Here is a 21,396-nt window from a genome sequence, read left to right as displayed (position 1 = left end):
CCCTGCTCGCACTGGACGGTGGCGGCCCCTAACGGGAAAGACCCGGTATTCTGTGCCACTAACCTCCAGGAGGTGGCGCCGTCTATTCGCAGGAACGCGTCACGTGCGCTGAACATGGCCGCTGCTTTCGGCGTTGATAGAATTCACGCCTGATTAGCGGCAACTAAGCCTCTTGAACTAGATTGCATGCATGACTGATTAGCTAGTGTCAGTCTGCATTATCGTCATAACATGGTCAATGCTATAGCCCTATGTTAACATTAACGTTTTGCAGTCACTGCACGATCACGCCAGCTAATTAGGATCCCCTCGATTAATCCTTACCAGCCAGCACCCTATTATTGCGACACTCGGCAGCCATCTTGACTGCGGCAGCCATAACTGCGGCCACGTGCGGCTGCATTGATTGCCTCTGGTTGCCAGGGGCAACGCTGTTCAATCAATGCCTCCGCTTCGCGTCGCTAGGCGATCGCGTCGCGTCGGGGATGGGGGAAGCCTTGTAACAGGGTCGTTACACTTATATAGCCCTTAGATTCACCTACATTTTCTATTGTTGAACATTAACTACTGTGGCCATGTCTGATTAGGTCTTAATTTGCTGAATTTAATTAAAATTAGTGTAAAATACTATTAATTAATATGTGAAAACGATTGAAATTGTGACAGTTCAGCTCTGCTTGGTAAACCAGCAGTCTCAGCTGTATAACTCAGCAGTCTCAGTCTCAGGTGAACTGTTACATTTATATTTTCACAGCTGGGCCTAATTATATTTCGTCGTGCTGTCTTCACAAAAAGGAAGAAACAAAAGGTAACAATGAGAGCGAAAAAGGTGCCACTGAAAGATATGGCTGAGGTACGTACCAGATGCAACTCATTACAATGTATAGTACTGTCCTGAGTGTAGGGCATGAGAAAAGCATGAGTGTAGCATATGAGAAAATAATTGGTTATATAAGGCTTAACAGATGGCAGATTGTCTATATTTGATTTGTTTCGTCATATTTCCTCTGTTTTCTGCAGAGTTAATTATTTAACTTGCATTCCTAAATAAATTAAAGTAGAAGATTATGATTTGGTGTGGTTGGCACTGCCAATGGCAGGAGGTCACAGAAGTGGTGTGTGCCTCATTCCCTCGCTATGAAGGTATAAAATTGACTTTCCATTTATAGCAACTGTGGCCAAGGACACAAACAGAGCGCCTCCTCTCAGACATGTTTAGTGGCAACACTGCCAGGTTTCTGGCTGTGCTGGAGACCCTTACTATCCCCAGACGCAGGGTTCTTAACGTGCTGCCACCTAGTGGGCCACCGGAGGACAAGGAAGTGTGGACTGAACTATTCTTTGCTGCAGTACATTTACTAAACAGTAAGATACATACTCTTTACCATATCCTTTTAATGTTATATATCTTGACATGTGCAATGTTTACGAGCAAAATGTTCATTTTTTTCTTCTAGACAAGAGTGAAGGAATATTTTTGGAACTTGGTGCTCTTGAAATTGGAGCACTTAACGATGACCTTGTTTATAAAGGTATACTCTTAAGAGCATCTTTTTGTGTATGAGGTCATCATAATAGCATTTGTACTTTCTTTCAAGGTTCAGAAAAAATTGTTTTTAAAGTGGGTAAGAGCAATATTTTGCCATTATTTTTGTTTCTCTAAGAATGAGTAGATAGTTTTTTAATATATATAATTCTAATAGTTTTGATAGTGAGCTGTTATTAAGACCATAACGTTGTTAATTCTTAACATTGGCTTATCCCATTGCACCTTGGCTTTTCATTTGCCTTCGTTTTCTCCCATTAGAGTTAACCTGAAATTTTCAGTGACATTACCCTATTTTTTAATCCTCACAGGGTGTAATGGCGTGTCCGTCAGTAGCTTGATGAAATTGATCGAACTTCTGTACAGCTACCATGAGTGGGAACACTTCCACACTGTTGCTTTGAAAACTCGTGACGTCCTACGACTCACAGGCACTCATAGCAACCATGTTGTCATTCTTGACATCTTGATCATCATGGCACCAGAACGTGAAACGAAAGGAAGTACCGAACCAAAGAACAGCCACCAAAGCATGATGGGCAAGTCTCGTACAGTTGAAAATGGTAGGTCGTTTTTTTTTAATTGCCCTCCCCCGTTTTTTCCTTTTACTCTCCTTGAATGCCAAGACCCTACCTTTTTGCTCGTGGCACCCTGTCTCTGTGATTTTCACTTGCTCCCTCTCTCTTCCCCCCTCTTTATCTCTTTGTCCCTCCCTCTCACTTTCCTCACACTATGTCTTACTCCCCACATGTATTCATATCTCACCCCACTCTTCAGTGTGCATGCCCACACGGTTGCATGCACATTTGTTACATTGATGTTTATCACGTTATAACCAGCTAATCCATTGCTGCGTAAATTGGCCTAATCGTAGCTGTTGACTGTTTGTATTTGTCAGCCCAAGAGTTTCGTCTAGAAGATCGAGGTGAGAAACTAGTGGAAGCACTCCACAGAACGGTTTCTCACGCTGTCAGTGAGATAGATTCCGACATCGTCATTGATGCAACTCTGTCTCTATGGAGGGCGGTGGAGAGAGAGTATCTAAATGTCACGTGGGGTGCAAAACTCACAGAGATGCAAGAACTGGTGAGATAGAAATGACAACCTCACTGACTGCATAAATATCTTTTGTTATTCCCATTATGTGTGAGATTGAAATGTTAAATCTGGAAATGAAGTCATTTATTTAATATCTTTATTTTACATCTATAGGGTAAGATTTGAAAATTGAAGTATTAAAACTGTATAGGTTATGTCACCTATGTTGAGAAACTAAATTACTAATACCCTGAAACACTCAACAGGTATTGGCAGCACTGGAGGCAATACATTGTGTATTTTCATGGAGAGACCTAGCCTACATAGACCCTGTGCTAACCTCTGTTGTTGCATTATATTTTGGTCTTGCCCTGGAGGCCTCTGCTATGAACAGTTCTATTAGTAAGTATCTTCTTGGTTTGTTTAAAATTGGTGGATTCTTGTGTAAAAGTGTTGAAATATAATCTCTAAATATTTGGATGCATCCGTTTGACCTGTTGCAGGTATGAGTAGGGGATACCATGTGAAAGCATGCAAACTTGTCAGTGCTGCTCTCAAAGATTTTCAAGAGATAGATAAGCCATTCAAGACCCATGTCACTCTGATCTCAGATCAAACAGTCAGTGGTAGAGAAACCATAAAGGACTTGCACCTGGTGTTGGTTGAAGCTTACTATAGGATATCAGTGAAGCTAGCACACCTGCCACCTGGTAAGTTAAACATTTATTACACTTTTTGTCTGACTGTTACTTGCGTAGGAGTAAATAACACCATATGAATATTTATGAAATACAGAACACTTCTGCCAAACTTCTTGCCACATAACTAAGATCGAAGATGATGTCATGTAAGCTCACAGTGTGTAAAACTGTCAAGAAATTGATAAAAGAAATTCTTCAATAATTCCAACAAATAGGATAACTTATTAAACGAACTAAGTTGTGACAATAAAATACATGAACCTTTCATCTTGAGTGTGGTGAAACAACTGGCCAAGAACTATGCATTTCTATGAACAAAACATTTTAGCTACTGTGAGCAAATCGGGGCATTACTGTACATCATCATGTAACTTTACTGTACATCATCATGTAACTTTACTGTATATCATCATGTAACTTTACTGTATATCATCATGTAACATTACTGTATATCATCATGTAACTTTACTGTATATCATCATGTAACTTTACTGTATTCTCATGTAACTTTACTGTATATCATCATGTAACTTTACTGTATATCATCATGTAACTTTACTGTATATCATCATGTAACTTTACTGTATATCATCATGTAACTTTACTGTAGAACCAGCGGTTAGTGGAACAGCACGATTCAGGCGTGACTGCCGTACCGGAGGTTTAGACCAGCAGCTCCCCCTGGTGTTGCCACGTACAATGTCTGAGCTGAGGTGGGAATGTGGAAGCTGTCACCTTCGCCGTGCCATCGTCTGCTTGGCTGATGCTGCAGAACTCATGAAGACTGGTGCAGTGGCAGATGCTCGAACTCTTATGGAGGTTTACCTACTTTTGTTCTTGGGCATGTGTGTTGTAGTCGGCGCATGTTTTTTTTAAGAACATTTTTTATGGAATTTCTAATGGTGTGACCAGGAACGGTGTTCAGCATTTTCAGTGGCAATAACTACAGCGGGTCTCATTATGAAGCTTGCGGATAATTCAGCATGAGGGAAGATTGGAAATCACACGATGTAATCAATCAAAGCGGACGAGACAATGTACGTGTATATGTCCGTCGTTAAAACGAAGCAAATTTACGTAACACAAGGCCTTTGTTTGATTTTCTTACTGCAGGATGTGGTGGGTCTTATGAGACAAGGTCAGCAGATGGAGACAAGACTGAACAGAGATGAGAGTAATTGTGTGAGTGACAATGTTGTCCCCCCACCACCAACCCTCATCAACAGAAGTGCCAGCAGTGCAACATTTCTTCCTGCAGCATGGATCAAATCAGAGCTGGTACAATATATAATATATAAAATAAAAATCAATATTAATATTGCATAGTGTGACCACTTAGAGGCATCACCAGAATCTATGTCCTTGTTCAGATATCACTGATGGAAGTGTCTACTTCTACCATTACTGTGGCTCTTTGTGCAGATTTATTGTTAGGGCGTCATGTAAGATTTCTCATTCTCTCTCTCTCCATTCGTCACTGTAACAGCAAGTAAGAAAAATATCGTTATGTAGGTGGCATGGTATCAGCTATTTGCAAGGTCAGCAGAGGGCAATATGGTAAAGGCTAGATTCAGTGACTACCATTTTCCAGGGACAGGAGTCATGGTAAGGCTTATATAGTTTTTTTTTATCATTCCATCAAGAACATTGTTTTCAAAGTTGGATATTTACTGAGAAGGTTGGAATTGTTGCTTCTTACTATTTCCCAGTTGGATGTGAAGATATAGATTTGTGTTCATGTTTAGGTTGCAGCCGGCGATGACTGCAGGCTGGTAGTATCAAGGCTGCAAAGCAACGAATCTTATGTGTTTGCTGTAGCAGCATATGACAAAGACAGGAAGCTGATTGGTGGAATAGGCAAGACCTCTCAGTCAATCCTCATTTCTCAACCGCTCTCCATCCTGCCCTTGTGGGCATCTGTTGCGCAGGTGCGTTAATGAAAAAGGTTGGACGGTACCAATTAAATGTGTAATGAACGAATCAGTATTAATGATGGTGATTAATTTGATTAGTAAGACTAATTTCTTGCTTCTTTGTGAAAAAAGAGTTGCATTTCAAGGATCTGTAGAGAAATGATTGTATCTTTATGATACAGCTTATTCTCTATTATGTATCTGTTACAGAGAGCCTACTTAGTTGGCCATCAGAAAGTGGCAGAAATAGCGTGCAACATTCTGTGGTGCCACTTTGTTGAGACACAAGAACTACAAGATGATGAACGAAAGCTGCAACATTACAAGTTCGTAATTACATGCTGACTATCATCCATTCTGGTCACATTGAAATGCGAGCTTAATGTCCACTTGGTATTGAAAGATGTTGAATTTCTGTTGACATTGATCGACGATACCATGAACACATTTATAGCCATAGCCATATATAAAAATAAAAGATACGTTCATGATTATACTGACAAAACAAATTTTTTTTTTTCTGCACGTAATCCAATACTGATAACGTGCAGGCTACGTAAGGCAGCAGTCACTCAGGCCTCTCCTATCTTGCTGAGGTGTTTCCTCAGTACCATATTCATCAATGCTGATGTTGCCAAAAAGCATGCTTCTGCCCTCCTGTCTAGTGGTTTCTCACCTTACAATTCTCAGGTACATTTATACGCAACTAAATATGTTTATATGTAAAGACATTCACTATTTAAAAAACAATTATGTGTTAGGTTAACGGTTAGCTGTTGTTGAAGTCGTTAATGTTTGTAACACAATTATGTGGAAATATATTAGAATATAGGCTAATATATATGATATTTTCACTCATGAAATATGAATTTGAAAAAAAAGAACCACATGCATGCATGCATATAATTTAAATATAAATTGCGTTACGTGTGAGCTAACGGAATACATAATATCTTAGATAATACGGATCAGGGGAGCTGAGAGGCTGGCAGTAGCTATTGAGTTGGCCGACCGGCTTGGTCGTCTGAATGATGCCACAGAGGCAGCGGTGCAATGCTACTCAATGCTCGAACCTTTCCTGCAAGACGCCATAGCATCCCCGGCTCTATCACAACTCATGCACCGATGTGTGTGTGTGTTTCAATCGGTGTTGGGTAGTAAAGAGGCAGGAAACAATTCCCCACTACAACTACTCCTCCACAGACTTGCTGCTTCATCCAGTATGTATCTGGAAAAGGTATGAATAAGTCAGCAGCAGAGAAGACATAGAATAATGGTGGTGCCAATAAGGAGTACTGTATACCAGTATCTACATAGATCATTACGGTAGCGATAAAATCAGGGTATCTTTCGTGGAACACAAAGGTCCTGTCAAGGTTCTGTGACAGTTTTGGTGATTGTGAGTGATTGCTTCCACCCTCTCCCATCCCGGTGTAATCGCTTCTGCAGATGTATGAGATGGAGGGTCAGCGTGAGGTCGCCGTGTCTGTGCTGGTAGTTGGCAGAGACCTGCTCTCTCCGGCCGTCAACAAGCTTCAGAGGTTAGAGTCGTCTGACGTGGACATTCTCCTGCCAGCACTGCTTGACTCTTACAGTGTACACGTCCAGGTGAGCGTTACCTGTTCTCTCCATTGCTAAAACCGGCTGGTAACGCAAATAGCCATTACTTTTGCTGTAAAGAATCAAGAGGTCATTGCTTCGATCGTTGTTCACTGTGGTAATGTTTAGTAGTACAGTGTACATGCAGTTTCATATAATAAATTTGGTTTAAACACTAACAAGTTCTAAGTTAGTGCTTAGAAAATGCAGTAATTTACTATATATCTAAATGAGACATTACATGTGAAATTTAGTATATGTCAGTTTAAAACATCAAATTAAATTTTACCTTAAATACGTAATAAAAAGTTAGTATACTCTACAGTCAATCTCTGACAACTTCCAGATTCCAGTGAGCGAAAAAATCAAGATACGCTCAAAAGTGAAAAGTCCATCTAGGGGAAAGAGTAAGCCAGTGAGCAACGGTGAGATGGGTGAGAGTGCAGCTCTGGCGAGATGCCTTGAGGCACAGCTGCTGACACTACTTGGTCCAGTGCAGGGTGAGATCAATCTCACAGGTAAGAAAGCTTTGTACGCATATGTAGCGTTACACATATACCATGCACTGTTCGCGATAGGTTCAAATTTGAGAGTAGTCAGGCACTGCTTCCAATAAACTATGCAGATAACATATTCACGAGAATGTGAAAATCTGCCGTTTTGCAGGTGCTGAAGATGCGAACGTGCTCTCCCTGTACATCTCTCAATACCCGCCTGCAACTGCTTACAAAGAGCTGCTAAAGTTCAAGAAGAAAGAGCGATTCCTTGAATTCTTCTGTCGTCTCCTACAGCGGGCGCTGGCAGACGGAATGCATGCCGAGGTGGCCACGTGGTGTGAAGAAATGCTCAGCTGGTTGGCAAGGTAGAGAGTCAACTCTAGCGTTCTCCAACTCTCCTTGTCTCTTTCTCTCTTTTTCCGTGTCTTTCTTAATCTATCATACTTTCCCTCTCTCTCTCTCTTTCAAGCCTGTATTGATATCCTTGTTTTATGTACATGCTATCCTAGATGATTCGCTACATTCGATAAAGTACGTGTGTTTTATTCTTCTCACCAACAGTCATAATTCTGCTTCCTTTGTATATCTACTCTGCTTGCTTTTTGTATTGTTTTTATTTTTTCTTGTCAGGAACAAAGCTGTTTATTTTCTGCTTCTTTATCACTCCCAACTTTCTTGCAGGCTCCCTGCCTTGGGTCCATCCCTTGTATGTCAGTACGTTAACGTTTTCTTTCTTCTCTACCCTGGTCACACTGGTTTTATCATCATGCCCTAACATTCATATTTTCAAGAGTTTTATTCGCCTCCTGTATGATAAAGTTGTCTCATTCTCTCTCTCTCATTTATCTCATAGGAGAAACAAACATCTTCTAGGAAGCCGACGTTACCAGGAGCCGGCTGTCAGGATAGATGCAAGCACTAGGAAATACAATAAAGCATTGAGCAGCTACATGAAGAACCAGAGAGATGCCGGATCACACGCACAGATGCTAGCGAGACCCACAGCCAAGAAGAAGAAGCACATGATGCTAGTGAGGCGTTCCATGTTGCTGGCCAGTGACCATGAGAGACAGAGACAGGAGGAGGCAGAGATGAAGGCAAGAACAAGGGTCCTTGTTCACTGCTTTGTTTATCAATGTTGTTTTCATTCATAACTTACCTAAAGTAGTCACTTAGATGTTAATAAAAATAATGTTAATAATGGTTATCTGTGTAATTCTTAGATTTTTGTGATTTTTCAGTCATTCTCTATATTGGAGAGGCTTGTGCCAGACTTATACAGGGCTGGAGTTCGTGTGAAAAAAATGAGGTTCATAAGTATGAAGGAGCGTCCATGGAGAGCCCAGGTAAGATATTTACACCATTCACCAATCAGATTTCCCATGGCTTTGTAAACTATATATAGTGTTTTAGGGCAAGTATTAGCTAAATAATCAATTTGCGAGTAAATCTATTATTGGGAACGAACTAAAAATCATCAAACATTTCATAATTTTGTCACTGTTTACTGGATGTTCCAGATAAATATGGTTGCTGGCTTGGCTCATTACAACGTTCTACAGATTAAAATGCAGCAGCTGTATCCAGCTAGCACTCGACTGAATAAGGTAGAGTGAAAGAAAGCACTACCCTATTTAATACACACATGAGACCACACACTGTATCTAATGTATCGCACAACTGTTTATTGCAGTTTTGCAATATAATTTAATTGGCATGGTATTGATGCATGTTTACAATTCTACATCTGAGTGCTATATCCTCGTAGCATATAGAAGTCAGGGAAGCAGGAAAGCCAAACAACATGGCAATCCTGATCTTTCCTCTGAGCCTCTTTCCTTATCTTCAGGTCTATTCGATATTTCCACCGGGACTATGTGGTCTGAAGTCTGGGGTGTGGACTGATGCACCCTACCCTCAGGTGTGTACTCCTGCTGCACCCGGATGGCAAGCCAGGCTCAAGATGGTGATTGATCCATTTTGTGGTAAGTATGCAATCTAGCCTATACATCCATACAACCAGCCTAGCCAAGGTAAACTTTAACATGGGAAGCATCAGGTAAAGAAAGGCGGAGAATGGGGAGAGATTACTAACAGGTCACGGTGCAACCTCCACAAACCGTGTGCAAACAGACGGTTTTCTGCCATAGACAAACCCGTGCAGTCAGCGGCCCAGAAGGCATCCTCTCATGAAACCTCCCCAACGAAGCCTTCATCCCCGGCTAAAAGCTATGACAAGTCATCGCAGCCACTAAGGGCGAGTAAGACACCCGTGGTGCGATCTCCACGACCGTACAGCGACCAGGCGTGGGTGAGCGCTGCACTGCGTGATACACAGGATGTCTACGGCTGGGAGGAGCAGCTACTAAAGACGTTCAAGTGCTTTGAAAAGGCAGCGGTAAGCTGAAGAAAAAGCTATCATTTATACAGGCACTATAGGAGCCCACATGAGTCTTATCTAAGTTTTATCGAGTTTCCCGATGTAATGTAAAGTTATCAGGTTGGTAGTAGTTGAGATTAAATTATTCTTGCATATTCATGTCTTCCTTACTGGCAGTTTCGTTAACCTACAGGTTCTCGCGTTCAGAGGGCAGCACTGGGTACTTCTGCATAATGTCTTCTCAACCATATGGAACCAGCTGAACTGGTTGAGACTTCACACAGAGAACGTGGGCTGCCCTATCAATGGGGCCATGCTGCAACGTGCAACGTGGCACTGCCTGAACGTAACTGTCGACTGTATGTTGGAAGCAGTACTGCAGCGAGATTCCCCACAAGTGCAGGTTAGGATGTGATACTCATGCATGCGTTCACACACATTCACATGCACGCAGTCATGTCCAGCAAGTTTAGGAGAACAATATTGCAAATTTATGTAGACTTGGCATCGTCAAGATGAGCCATTCCCATGGGGTGTCGTCCGTCGTACGTCCGTCCGTCCGTCCGTCCGTCAACATTTGGCTACGGTCAACGATAACTCAAGAACGTTTTGACCCACATGTTTCAAATTGCATATAGTTGTTACTCCTATGGGAGAGGGTTGAACGTCCTATTTTGGAGCACGCCAGTCGACCTACTTTCGAGCCATGTCCACTTTTTGGCAAAAATGGAAATGGCCATAAGTCAGTTCAGGTTTAATGGATTTTGCTCATTTCTGGTATATGAATGAATGTGGACTGGCCCCAAAACATATCACACGGGTTTTGATTTTTTTTTTAATTATGCAAATTAGGTAGATTTTGTCAATTTCACTATGCATTTTAGTGTCTGCTTACGGTCAACGATAACTCAAGAACCGTTTGACCCACATGTTTCAAATTGCATACAGTTGTTACTCCTATGGGAGAGATTTGAACAGCCTATTTTGGAGCACGCCAGTCGACGTACTTTCGAGCCACGTCCACTTTTTGGCAAAAATGGAAATGGCCATAAGTCAGTTCAGGTTCAACGGATTTTGCTCAGATCTGAAACATTTATTTTCGCATCAAAACTTATGCATATATTATTATCAAGAATATATAATGGGAGATATGTTATATAATGGGAGTTCTCCCATATATACTCTTGCTTTATATACCCCCCCCCCTCTTCTATCACACTCAAGGTGAGCTACAGTGTCATTGACACTTTCATTAAGATTCTTTTTTCAACTCTTGAAACTTTTGTAAGACTGAGGAGAGTGAGACAACTGGAGCTAGCCTGCGATGTGACAACAGGCTGGATGGTGTTGCCTCTAACAGAGCGATGCTCGAGCAGGCAGCACTACTAACGTTGGAGATGCTTCATGAAGCAGAGAAATGGGAAAAGCTGATACATCTAGCACTGATGTTCCTCGCCTGGTCTGGGTATCATCATTTACTGCTCATCATTTGATAAGTAATGCATCAACTTGCTATGTGAGATGTATCATTCAGTATTACAGTATCATGCAGTAAGCTTTTAAAAACTAAAAACATTGATTGAAACAATATATGTAATGTATGAAACCTATTCATACTATATAGTAGTATAGTACATGATAGTATGGCTGAGAGGGTCTATGTCCCCCAGGGTACTGCCGGAACGTACCCTGGTACTATCTAATATGCCGGACCGTACCTCGCCTACTCCACTAACGAGTCTAGGGAGTCGCCTATGCCTACTCCCTAACCCTAACCCTAAACCTAACCCTAACCATATCAGATAGTTACCAGGGTATGTTCCGGTATACCGGACCGTACCCAGAGTACGTTCCGGCAGTACCCTGGGGGACATAGACCCTATGAGCGATAGTATGGGTATATAATATAATGATATATTTGTACTGTACAATAGTGAAGAACCTATTTCTCTAATAATCTTCCTATACCTTTTGGCCTTTATAGGGATAGGTTTGCGACACAGGTTGTGCCACTTGTCTCCCACTCACAGCATGCACTCAGGGAGAGAATCGGGCAGTTTGGTGGCCCTTTACCTCAGCCACATCTTGCAGCACTAGGTCCTATAACTCCCATCCAGTATCGCGTAACGCAACTAAGAGTTACAGGTGTTCTGAAGTCAGAGGCCGAAAGAGAGGGGATAATGAGTTATGAGAGCGGCGTTGGTAAGTAATTCAAGGCTTAAAAGCAGTGGAATGGACAAGTATATAATTGTGAATTCCTGGTTATCAGTATTTCTGACAAATTTTGTTGACATACATTTTTCCCAACAACAACTGTATGTACTGTACAAAAAGGTGCTTACTGTTGTGTTCGGGATACGCAGCTGAATACGGATTATTACCTAAAGTCTTTATAAACAAAACAAGTAAAGCTACATATGGTTTCAATTTCAAGTCATGCAATCCCCGGAAGCAGTTTGTTGTCATGCATTCCGGAACTTCTGGTTAATTACATTACTAATTACATTACTAATTACATTACTAATATGCAGTATCGAATAGTATTGTGACACTTACATAAACCGTTGTCATAGCTGTACAATTACTTACCTTTTGTTTGTCTAAAACAATGTCCTTTACACTCCGTTGAGAGACTCATAGCTATCAAGCTTCATATCACCTGAATTAACATTATATACATAATATCAGGAGTGAATAATAATAGATCTATTATTATTCATTCTTGATTATATTATCCATCCTTATCTTCTACTGCCATATGCATTCACAGATGGGCTGCGACTGGTCAGTGTGCCATTGGAATTAGCTGATACTGTTCAGATATGCAAGACTGCAGACCCTTCATGCTCACTCATGAAAGCAAGGAATATGCTAGCATCTTACCTTGACCAGCAACGAAAGCTAGAGCATGATCTTCAGCAGGACCATCAGGTGACACTTTCTGAGGTTATAACAGCATATGAAGAAGCCGTGGGGACGATCAGAGCTGCAGGCAAACCAAGTCTTCTTGCTCAGGCGCTTCATGAACTTGGAAACTTGCATTTTTATCGTGACAACCTCAGGTATATGGAGTTCATTGTTAGCCAATAGTTAGGTCTTGTATTTCTTACCATGCAGTCTATATATGTTATTGGGGTTTATGGCTTGTTTTATTTATTTGATGCAGGTTGTTATTGCATAATAAATAAATTAATTCATTGCGGTTTTTCGTTACATCAGAGGGGCGTATGCTTGCTGGGCAGACGCAGCCGATGTATTACTAAAGAAAACTGACGTCATCAACAACTGGAGGATGTGTCTAACAGCTGAAGAGCTCGGTGGCGCAGCCCTATTGGCAAGATGTGGCGTGTGGGGGTGCCTGCTTGCCGGAATCTTGGTGACAGATGTGGCTCGATACGTACTGAAGCTAGGACTGGCACTCAGGACAGAGACTTGTCTGCTCGCTGCTGCACTATTCAGGGTAGGTTTGCTACACCTCCGTCGTAAACACACACACACGTAGCCTACAAGCCTACGTAGCCTATCATCAGTGCTTATACACTTTGCGTATAAAGTGTTATTCTAACTATCTGATCATACGAAGAGAAGTAGAAGTGTTAATAAATCACAGTTTGAATATGACGTAAGTGAAAAGCCATTATCCATTGTGCATGTCCCATGTGTATGCTATACAGCGCATTTTATTGCACCTGTGCAGGCAGTGTTCGGTGCAGCTCTGCCATGTCTGAGGTCAGATGAGGAGTTTGTGAACGCTGCAGGAGGCAGTGTTGATGCAGTGCCCAGCATAGAGCTGCTCAGTGACCACGGACGGTGCAACCCTGCTACACTAGTTACCTGTCTCATGTGGCTTGGAGACGAGCTAACCAAGAGCCACCACTTTGTAGCGGTACCTTAACATAAGTCTATTATAATTTTCTATTGTAACTTAACAAGTGCCTAAGCTATGTATACATATTGTGGGGTTAAAGTTGATAATAGTTTTGTAATAGCCATATATATTAGATTTGTGTCTATATGCATTGCATGTCCCTGGCCAGGTGATCGTGGCACACACACGCACGCACGCACGCACGCACGCACGCACGCACACACACACACCCACATAGGTGTGTGCAGGCACATAGCCCTGCATCTTGGTGTGTGATTCGAACACTCAAGTGCCATCTCAACCGAGAATGTGTTGTATATTTTGCAGGTGATCCCAGTGCTACTGCTGCAGGAGAGCGTGGCGAGGAGGCTGCAACTGTGGTGTGAGTGGGCTGCTGGGCAGACAACGCTGGTGAGGGTTGTGACAAACCTCGGACGGTACTGCGACGCCGTCATCATTCTCCACCGACTCTTCAATCCACCGCTGTTAGCAGACACTCCTGGCGCTACACACACACCAAGATTTCACAGGGAAGCAGCATTTAACAACGTTGACAATATTGAGGTATTGAAATTGTAAACGTTCAGTCATTGCTGCTGGATGGATATGTGGCATGAATTAATTAAGTGAAAGGCCTTGTGCATTGAGACGTACCCTGATTCTTCCCTTGTTTTGCGTTTGCATTCATGGGCGTTTTCTCGTTTGTTGTTGTTCGAAGACAATGAAATCTCTCACGTCTCGCCATGTGCCGCTGAGGCTGGCAGAAGCTTATGGATGCGTGGTGTCGTGCAAGCTTGTCATGGCTCAGGTGCTGGTGGCACAGTCTGTGGCTCCTACTCTTACAGCTGTCACCCACCCCGTGGAAAGCGAAGGTCTCGGTGAGCTGTCATGCGGTAGCAGGCCGGCAACAGCAGACAGCATTAAAGGTGAATATGTGCATGTCAGTTCAGAAGACTGACTGGAGAACATGTCAATGTGATGAATTCATGAATTCTGCAACTAAATGAACAGATAATCACAGTCTCCAGTTTATAAGGTGGCATTGGAGAATTGTTTGATATATTGCACAGACATTCACCTACTCACGCAGTTACCACTGAGGGTTGAATTATTCGATTTTTGTTAGTTGAGTTGCCATTCGATGTTGTTACGCAGAGCCGACAAAAGGTGAACCACCAGCTAAAGGATATGTGTGTGAACACATGAGGGTAGGCAGTGAATCCAACATACAGGCTATTCTTTTGGAGGCTGCTGTGTGCAAAATGACTCAGCTAACACGACTGCTGTGTGAACAGTTTCTAGGAGGTACATATCATATATACCAGAACTATTGTACCAATCGCTCCTGTTTTCAGCCTCTCCCCTGAATATATCTCTTCCACTCACTCCTTATGTCACCTATACTCTTCATATACTCTCCCCTTTACCCTAAACGTGCAGCTTGACTTCTCAGAATGCATGGAATATATAGAGTAGGTTCACGCATGAAAGACTATAATGGCGTTATATTGTTAAAGATGGCAGATTTCAATATCGTGTTGTGCAACTGTTATTTCAGACTCTGTGGTTGAGGTGGAACTCCAGACAGAATGTTGGCTACAATTGGTGCAGCTACATCTTCAGCTTAGGCATGCTCCCATTGCCATGCAGTGTGCCTACAATAGCATCAACACTCTTAGGAAATATTCACCAGAATCTGCAAGCACAAGGTGATGATTCCAGAATGGGGGTCGTAATCACGTTGGAACGTACATGGAGGTCAGCGTACCATACATTAAATATCTCAATACATTAATGATTATCCATATATGCGAACGAAATTCTTATACATGGATTTTCAGTGCCTCACATTTTTCCTTTTGTTCAGAGCTGTGGAAGAGACACACAGTCACACATCGCTCAGCCCAAGACTATGGCTTTACTGCCGCTCTCGTCTGCTTTGCATCCTCTGTGATCACACTGCTGCCAGCACAGCTTCAGCAATACAACAGCTGGCGACGGCGGGAAGCAGGGAGGCTGAGGTGCTCGGTGATGCGGAGACACAGGCTTGGTTTCTTATGCATCTCGCACTCACGCAGCATGGTGAAAAGGCTGCGCTGTCGCTACAAGTAAAGTTATTAATGTTTAATTTAGTGTTATAATAATCATTATTATTGATTGATTTTGAGTGTGTCACACTCTTGTATGTAGAGACCATAATTTATTACTCATTATTACAGGGAAGAAAATAAAACGTTTTCGTTTTTGTATGCACTCAGGAGGCCACTGCCATTCTGGCCACCGTGCAGCAACTGTCGTCCACTGGTCAGCTGCTGCTGGTTCTGTTGACCACGATAACGCTGGCAATGATGACTGGTAGAGCTACAACCCTTGACCAGCTGAACACTGCCTGTCAGGTGTTAGAGAAACTTCAGGAAGAAGTGCTACTTCCAGACACGAGGAGGTGCCTGGGTAACCTACATCTGCTGATGGGACATAGTCTGGCAACCTCTGAGCAATGGTGAACCTGCTTTTGGCTATGGAGTTTATGGATTAATGAACAATTTCATTAAGCATAATATAACGTTTTCATAAGATAACACTAAAATATACAATGTGCAGGAGTAAGAATATGCAAGGATGGGAAATTCCACAATTCCCGTAACAATGAGACGTGGTCTCGCCACAATTAATGTTCCTCCTCACCATATAGCAATGTACAGGATGCGACTCACCATCTGAAATCTGCACTGAACATCGCAGAGGAGGCAGGCAATTACTATATGTTCTCCTTCACATCCTATCACTGGGGCGTGCTGAAGGGATCGCGGCAGCGGCAGCAACAGTGTCTGCAGGCAGCTGTGAACAACCCCGCACTCCTCCCTGTCATTCAGGCGGCGCTCCGACACATGGCTGTGGCAGACACGCACACGGATGCTCCTTACCCAGAGGTATGAAAGCAGCCAAGTGCGCATGTGCATGCATGCCTGTGTAGGTGTGTATGTACGTCAGTATGTATGCGTGTCTGTAGTGAAATGTATATTCTTTATTAGATTTGAGGTGTAAATACATTGATGAAACATTAGTGATCAGGTCCCCCCTCGATATGTTGTCAGGCTGGTCAGCCAGGGATTGTCTTCGCTGAGCTATCAGCACTACATAACGTGAACATTGCCTGTGACACTCTGAAGCAGCTGATTGGCTTTGGGGTGGATGATGTCATCAATGCTGATGCACTGCCAGAAGATATTCTACTCAACATCCTGGCAGAAGATCTTGGTATGTGTCTGCTAGACAATCTTAAGCCAACAGTCTCACCACAGCCAGATATGAGCATAAGGTGATGATACGTGACGTTACTGAATCTGCAACATGAAATTCTGCGAACGTGAATTTACCATGAACTTTTATTACATATAATTGAAAATATACAAGGCCACGACTTTGCCGTTGCTGCTGTTAACAACAACGTTGCTCTTCTCTGCAGCAGGTACGCAGGAGGTGCAGATGCTGCCTCTCATGTATACTGATGATGGCGGTGGTGGTGGTGGTGTCAGCTCCGTATTTACTCACCTCTGCTCTGCTTTCCCAACTATTGCTGTGGACAGAGTCTGGCGCTACTATCTGAGGCTCCTCCAACATTGCGCACCAACCAGCAAGCTGCTGCCACCTATAGGTATCACATTATTATAAAATGCATTTTAACGTTCAAAGTTAATTGTTCAGAAACAACATTTTTGATTAGTTTAGAGGTTTATTTTTTCTTTAATAGTTGCTTGATGTAGCCATTAGTTTGTGTTTTTATCAGGGACACTTCTAGTGAGTGAAACGGCATGCAACTTACTACTGTCTCTTCACCACTGCCTGATGGAGCTGGTGCCAGCATATGCTGGGGTGAACAGTAAGCTGTATAGATCCCCAGCGATGCAGTACCTGTGTGGCTCTACACGGCGTCTGTGCACGCACGACTACCCGCATTCTTCAGTCTTCCTCTTCTGGTCCAGCAATACGGAAAATCGGTCCAGAGGGGAAGAGGAGCAACTAGTGTTGGTGTGTGCTGGTGCAGGGTCAAATGGAGGGGAGGAGAGAATGGCGAGTGTGGCAGAGAATAGTGAAACGGGAGAAAAAATGACATATCCAGCGACAACCGAGGATGAGAGTGATGATCAAGTTAAACAGAAAGAGGTTTTGTATAAACGTACAAAAGCTAGTGGCAAAGAACAGCAACTAGGCTACTTTCAGTACCAGACTACAGTCACTACACAGCATCGAGCGCAAGCTGTTCAAGTGCTTCGCCAGGTTGGTAGCATACTGCTTGTATTGTTTGATGATGTTTGATCATGTCTTCCTCTTCTTTTGGGAGGAGCACTCAAATACGTGTGTATTACTAACCTTCAGTATTTCCCCTGAAGTCACATCTACGCGAACTAACACAGTTCTTAGATGTAATAAGTCAGCAGTTCTTGTGCCCTACTTCCGGGAAGAATATCTTTCTGTGTGTGTACATTATTAGGCTTCAATATTTTCTCCAACAATCACCTTCATACAAACTAACACCGTTCCTCAGTGTAATGGGTTTTCAGTACTGGCGTGCCGTTTCTTATGAGAGTATTTTCAGGAAAACTCACACAGCCAATAATGCACCTACACATACACCTACAAAGTACTGGTCTATAGTATTATGTATGGGTATGCCTTCAGCTGCAAGTCGAATACAAGAGCATCGAGCTCACGCCAATGACGCAAGAGTGTCAGGCTGAGGAAGCCCCGGGGGATGCCACCGACTCTAGCCTGGCAACTGAACACACTATCACTGTACCTGTGTCGAGCAAAGGATACCAGTCCCCAACAGACAAGCATTCAGTGTTCATGGTAACCATTTTGGTTTACACCCAAGATAAATATAATAGACTGCTATGCAAACTCCAAAATTCCTCTAGTTTACATCTGTGATTTTTCGTTTTGCCGAGTTGATTTACCGAGCTATCTGAAAATTGGAACAAGCAATAACATTATTTTGGACTATTAGGCCGGCTCAATTGCGGTATCTTGTCATCTACACTCTCCGTAATAATGAAATTTCATGTGCAGTTTCGGCACATACATACTATGTGTGGAAAAATAGGTTCCCCTCACAGGTCAGAATAGTATACTTACATTGCATCATTTCCCTCAGGAGAAGCTGGAACCATGTCTTCAGAGTGTAGCGCTGGTTTTGAGAAGACAGCTTCAACACGAGTCTATCGCTATCACACAGGTATCTAACCCCACCTGTACGTTGTGTACCATTCCAGTCTGAGGTTTCACATTTCTCTATATTAAAAATCTAATCGCAGTGATGTTTGACGGTGGGAGGGAATGTCTGCAGTGAATTCTCCTGAATGCAATTGTATACAATGTGCAAATATTCAAATATTTATTTACAATTCTGTTGTACACTTTGAATATTACATCTGATCATTACAAAATTATGAAACGTGCACAACACGGTGCAGTTGTAAATGTCTTCCTGTCTGTGTTCCCTGGGTGTTGCGATTCATACGTAATATGCTGTTGTGCAGTGGTGAAGGTGTTGACAAGAGATCATATCTTTAGTGTGTCTTCTGCATGTTACAGGTACCAATACTTTTGGACACGTTGATGAGAATCCTAGATGGAGATGAAACTCACGTTCATCTGTTAACAGCTTCCAATCTCATCGGTGTTCCTTATATCCGGCAGTTGTTTGCCAAAACCAACATCTAGATGATATTGCCTTCTGAAGGCTAATGCTACTCTCTGGGTGGTATAAAACACTTTTAAGCATGATATACGTTTGATAACAATGTTAATTTCTGTGTCACAGTGAAATCACATATAACAGTATATAGATATTCTTTGATGATAGCAAGTATCAAAAGCAATAAATACAGCATTTACTGAATATTAAACTTCATATTTCATACATGGTCATTCCACATACATACTTCCACTTCTATGTGTGTATGTACAAGAGTTTGATATAATTTCAAGGAATTTGTAACAAATACTTATATAGTTATTTTGAAATGGTATTTAAATAAACTAAATTCCATCACTATTTATAAGCACTGTTGATAGTAATACTTGCTCCCATGGTCCCACTCTTTAACTATCGTCCGGATCAATGGCAGAGGTGAAGACAAACTAGTTTTAGTCTACTATCCTCTTGCCACTTCCAAAAATAACGAACACCAGCCATCCGAAAAACATGATGACGCACGTGGAGTTGAAGATCAGCTCCCAGCTCTGCGTTGTGTCGAGCAGGTAGCCAGCGATGTAGACGCCGATGAAGCCGGGGATGGCCGCTCCCATGTTCATCACCCCAAACACAGAGCCGGCGTACTTGGGAGCGATGTCGTGCGGGTTGCACATGATGCCGCTGTTGTGAAAGCCGAGCAGCGCCATCGAGCCGGTGATGCAGACGAGGGCGCTAGTGTAGCCGCTCACGTGACTCAGCGACATGAGAAACGCCATTGATCCGATCGTACCGATTGTCTCCATCAGCTTGCGTGTGAACGCCACCGAGCATCCCGACTTGAGCAGCCTGTCGGCCAGCCAGCCGGCGAAGATGATGCACAGCACCTTGACCAGCCAGGGCAACACGTTGAACACCCAGCCGTTGCCCTCGGGAAAGCGTTCGTGGAAGTAGGTGGGAATCCACGAGTACACCATGAAGAAGCAGTACGCCTGGCAGAAGTGTCCGACTACGATCGACCAGAACGCTGGAGAGCGGAACAGCTTGAGCCATGGCACCAGCACCTCCTGCTTTGTTGTCTGCTTCTCAGAGAGGACGCTCGCCTCCAGCGAGAGCACACGTGCCTTCTCCCTCTCCCTGTGCACGAGAACACGCATAAAGATGGCCCAGCCGACTCCGCACAGCCCCATGAGGTGGAACACGGCCTGCCAACTGAAGTGATGCAGAGCGAACGAACCAACACTGCCCGCCAGAATGGTGCCCATGTGTGAGCCCGACATTAGGAATGTGAACACCCATGTTCGTTCTTTCTCCGACACCTTGGCCGCGGTGAGACTGCTTACGCTTGGAAAGTGCATACCCTGAGCTGCTCCAATAACAACACGGGATAGGACTAGTATGACAAAGCGTACACTGCTATTTGAATTTAGCTGCACTAGGTAAGGAGTCCAGAAGGTAACAAGAGACCACACGAGTGCTGCTGCTAGTATAACTTTGTCTCCGCCTAGTCTGTCACTGATATACCCACCCAGGACCTGTGTCATGGAATAACCCCAGAAGAACGAAGCGAGTATTGTTCCGGTGTCCGTCTTGGACCAGCTGTATTCCTCCTCTATTTCAACGACGCAGAGTGGCATCGCCGAGCGACAGCAGTAGACTGCTGCAGAACCTGTGAACAGGCATGCCGTCCACAGCTGCCTCTCCCTGCGGTTCCAGTAGCGCACCTCCGTGCTCGGATCTAGCTTCATGTTGAGTACTCTATGACACTCATTGTTTGGTGCCATCTATGGATAGAAACGATATGTAATTAAAACATCTAATAAAAGTAATATTAGTCGTCGGTCAAAGATCTGAAACGGCATCAAACATTCAGCATACACGGTGCACATGTCCGTACATGGTCATGATGATGTAACATCATCTGATGTTAGTCACACAGTATTGTGTACTATATGCTACATCATGAATATCTCGCTTCTGCGCAAAAAATATCATAAGTTCATATACCACATTCACGACTCTTCACTGCAGTATGTCACATCAAACCCGTATCTTGGAGTTCACCTAGACAGTGGCCTCAGGTGGAACGTCCACATTGACAACATATGTGTGAAGGCCAACAGATTGTTAGGCCCGAAATCTGGGCTGCAGCCATCAGC

The 21,396-nt window shown here is 43.1% G+C and overlaps 4 protein-coding genes and 1 long non-coding RNA gene across 6 annotated transcripts in view; 4 read left to right on the top strand and 1 right to left on the bottom strand.

Annotated features, from left to right (window-relative positions):
* Nucleotides 1-5,061, top strand: part of LOC106805477 (cilia- and flagella-associated protein 54-like) — a 9,105-nt gene extending 4,044 nt beyond the window's left edge. The window contains exons 7-17 of the mRNA XM_014807071.1: nucleotides 755-853; nucleotides 1,170-1,365; nucleotides 1,458-1,532; nucleotides 1,858-2,109; nucleotides 2,445-2,632; nucleotides 2,851-2,986; nucleotides 3,088-3,294; nucleotides 3,896-4,104; nucleotides 4,399-4,563; nucleotides 4,798-4,890; nucleotides 5,038-5,061. Of these exons, the coding sequence (XP_014662557.1) occupies nucleotides 755-853; nucleotides 1,170-1,365; nucleotides 1,458-1,532; nucleotides 1,858-2,109; nucleotides 2,445-2,632; nucleotides 2,851-2,986; nucleotides 3,088-3,294; nucleotides 3,896-4,104; nucleotides 4,399-4,563; nucleotides 4,798-4,890; nucleotides 5,038-5,061 (1,644 nt within the window). The remainder of the gene's footprint in view (nucleotides 1-754; nucleotides 854-1,169; nucleotides 1,366-1,457; nucleotides 1,533-1,857; nucleotides 2,110-2,444; nucleotides 2,633-2,850; nucleotides 2,987-3,087; nucleotides 3,295-3,895; nucleotides 4,105-4,398; nucleotides 4,564-4,797; nucleotides 4,891-5,037) is intronic.
* Nucleotides 5,062-9,570: 4,509 nt separating this feature from the next.
* LOC106805496 lies at nucleotides 9,571-11,134 on the top strand. The gene is made up of 3 exons (XR_001393437.1): nucleotides 9,571-9,692; nucleotides 9,868-10,077; nucleotides 10,964-11,134. It is a non-coding gene; the product is annotated as an uncharacterized LOC106805496 (long non-coding RNA).
* Nucleotides 11,135-11,723: 589 nt separating this feature from the next.
* On the top strand, nucleotides 11,724-14,121 carry LOC106805476 (cilia- and flagella-associated protein 54-like). Its single transcript, XM_014807070.1, has 5 exons — nucleotides 11,724-11,876; nucleotides 12,445-12,736; nucleotides 12,894-13,134; nucleotides 13,372-13,560; nucleotides 13,870-14,121. Exons 1-5 carry the CDS (start codon nucleotides 11,855-11,857, stop codon nucleotides 14,119-14,121), a joined length of 996 nt encoding a protein of 331 aa, XP_014662556.1. The 5' UTR covers nucleotides 11,724-11,854.
* A 184-nt stretch (nucleotides 14,122-14,305) lies between these two features.
* Nucleotides 14,306-19,401, top strand: LOC106805510. Its single transcript, XM_014807130.1, has 12 exons — nucleotides 14,306-14,468; nucleotides 14,698-14,847; nucleotides 15,101-15,251; nucleotides 15,410-15,650; nucleotides 15,801-16,042; nucleotides 16,235-16,472; nucleotides 16,638-16,800; nucleotides 17,009-17,197; nucleotides 17,330-17,820; nucleotides 18,223-18,393; nucleotides 18,698-18,778; nucleotides 19,138-19,401. Exons 1-12 carry the CDS (start codon nucleotides 14,342-14,344, stop codon nucleotides 19,264-19,266), a joined length of 2,373 nt encoding a protein of 790 aa, XP_014662616.1. The 5' UTR covers nucleotides 14,306-14,341; the 3' UTR covers nucleotides 19,267-19,401.
* A 19-nt stretch (nucleotides 19,402-19,420) lies between these two features.
* The window catches only part of LOC106805511 (solute carrier family 17 member 9-like), a 3,154-nt gene continuing 1,178 nt past the window's right edge, over nucleotides 19,421-21,396 (bottom strand). For both annotated transcript variants that reach the window (XM_014807133.1, XM_014807132.1), the window contains exon 2: nucleotides 19,421-21,021. In XM_014807133.1, coding sequence (XP_014662619.1) covers nucleotides 19,693-21,021 — 1,329 coding nt within the window. In that variant the 3' untranslated portion in view covers nucleotides 19,421-19,692. The remainder of the gene's footprint in view (nucleotides 21,022-21,396) is intronic.

Source organism: Priapulus caudatus, unplaced genomic scaffold (assembly GCF_000485595.1).
Source record: "Priapulus caudatus unplaced genomic scaffold, Priapulus_caudatus-5.0.1 Scaffold115, whole genome shotgun sequence".
NCBI classification, from domain to species: domain Eukaryota; kingdom Metazoa; phylum Priapulida; class Priapulimorpha; order Priapulimorphida; family Priapulidae; genus Priapulus; species Priapulus caudatus.
Note: the sequence above shows the minus strand (reverse complement) of the source record. Positions and strands in the feature narration are given on the sequence as shown.